Consider the following 1,477-nt stretch of genomic DNA (forward strand, 5'->3'; position numbering starts at 1 on the left):
ACCAGAGTTAGAACCAGGACCAGGACCAGAGGTTGGACCAGAACCAGAGTTAGAACCAGGACCAGAGTTAGGACCAGGGCCAGAATTAGGACCAGGACCAGAGTTAGAACCAGAACCAAAGGTAGAACCAGGACCAGAGTTAGGACAAGAACCAGAGTTAGAACCAGGATCAGAGTAAGAACCAGAGCCAGAGTTAGGACCAGAACCAGGACCAGAGTTAGAACCAGGAGCAGAGATAGGACCAGGACCCGAGTTAGGACAAGAACCAGGATCAGAGTTAGGACCAGGACCAGAGTTAGGCCTAGTTTTAATATTAGAAAGGAGAAAAACAACCACGGAAGGGCCTGAGTAAGAATTTAAAACCTGGATGTGAGTGAGGATCTCCCTGTGACGCAGTTTTAAAATCTTAAACTAAAGGAAGCTAATCTGAAGCTAATCTGCTGCCAGGCTGTAAACACTCCTTCAGTCTGGAACCAAAGGTCCATCAGATAAACCTGTGGGTCTGATGGAGGAACTTACCGGGCGGTGGGGGGGATGTGGGGCTCTCCGTCGGGCTAACCAAGCTAACGTAGCTTAGCAGCAGCAGCAGGCCGGCGGAGGTTCGGGTGGTTCGGTCCGGTAGAGACGGAGACATGGCTGGACTCGGAGCTGCTTCTGAAGATCCGCTGGTTGACAGGAGAGCGATGCTGCTGGTTCTGTTTACCGGACTACGTCACTTCCTGAATGTATTCTTCTTCTTCTTCTTCTTCTTCTTCTTCTTCTTCTTCTTCTTCTTTTCATTAATGGCGGATTGCAAGTAACTTTTAGGTGCATACCGCCACCTACTGTACACGAGTGTGTAGCAACATTTTCTCTACATTTATTAAATTCTATTTATTAATCTTGTGTTTTTAAGAAAATTAAATTAAGCTTTCCTTACTCTATAAATATCCATTATGTTTCCTTCATTTCCTAATATTCCTTTAAGACTCCATTCTTTTCCTGTCCTTCCAACAATTCTTTTCAGATTTTCTCTTTCAGATTCATACGTTCTACAGTTAATTAATACATGTTCTACATTTTCTTTCTCTCCACATCCTTCACATTTATCATAACTTTTCTTCCCTATTAAATGTAAAGTGTCATTTAAATAGGTGTGTCCTACTCTTAATAATTATTTCTTCCCTTCTGTTTCTCTCATCAATATTTCTAATTAGTACGGACTTTTGCACTTTATGTAATTTTCTCCCTTTCTTATCTTCATTCCACCTTTTTTGCCATTCTTTTATTTCTTTTATTTTATAATATTTTAATATTTTAATACATGATTTCCCTTCCCCTTTCCCGAAAGGAATTATCATCGTCATTTCTAAAGCCCTTTTTGCTAATTTATCAGCTTTTTCATTTCCTTTAACCCCTTCGTGAGCTGGAACCCAGCAGAACCAGACATTAATGCCACCTCTATATAATCTAAATAAACTATGCATAATTTCTAATA

At 40.8% G+C, this 1,477-nt stretch overlaps 1 protein-coding gene across 1 annotated transcript in view; it reads right to left on the minus strand.

Moving 5' to 3' along the window:
- Positions 1-719, minus strand: part of LOC107103229 (pituitary tumor-transforming gene 1 protein-interacting protein-like) — a 16,230-nt gene extending 15,511 nt beyond the window's left edge. The window contains exon 1 of the mRNA XM_015402805.1: positions 520-719. Coding sequence (XP_015258291.1) covers positions 520-634 — 115 coding nt within the window. The 5' untranslated portion in view covers positions 635-719. The remainder of the gene's footprint in view (positions 1-519) is intronic.
- Between the last annotated feature and the right edge of the window lie 758 nt (positions 720-1,477).

The sequence above is a fragment of the Cyprinodon variegatus genome, unplaced genomic scaffold (genome assembly GCF_000732505.1).
Source record: "Cyprinodon variegatus isolate N-32 unplaced genomic scaffold, C_variegatus-1.0 Scaffold1401, whole genome shotgun sequence".
In the NCBI taxonomy this organism is placed as follows: domain Eukaryota; kingdom Metazoa; phylum Chordata; class Actinopteri; order Cyprinodontiformes; family Cyprinodontidae; genus Cyprinodon; species Cyprinodon variegatus.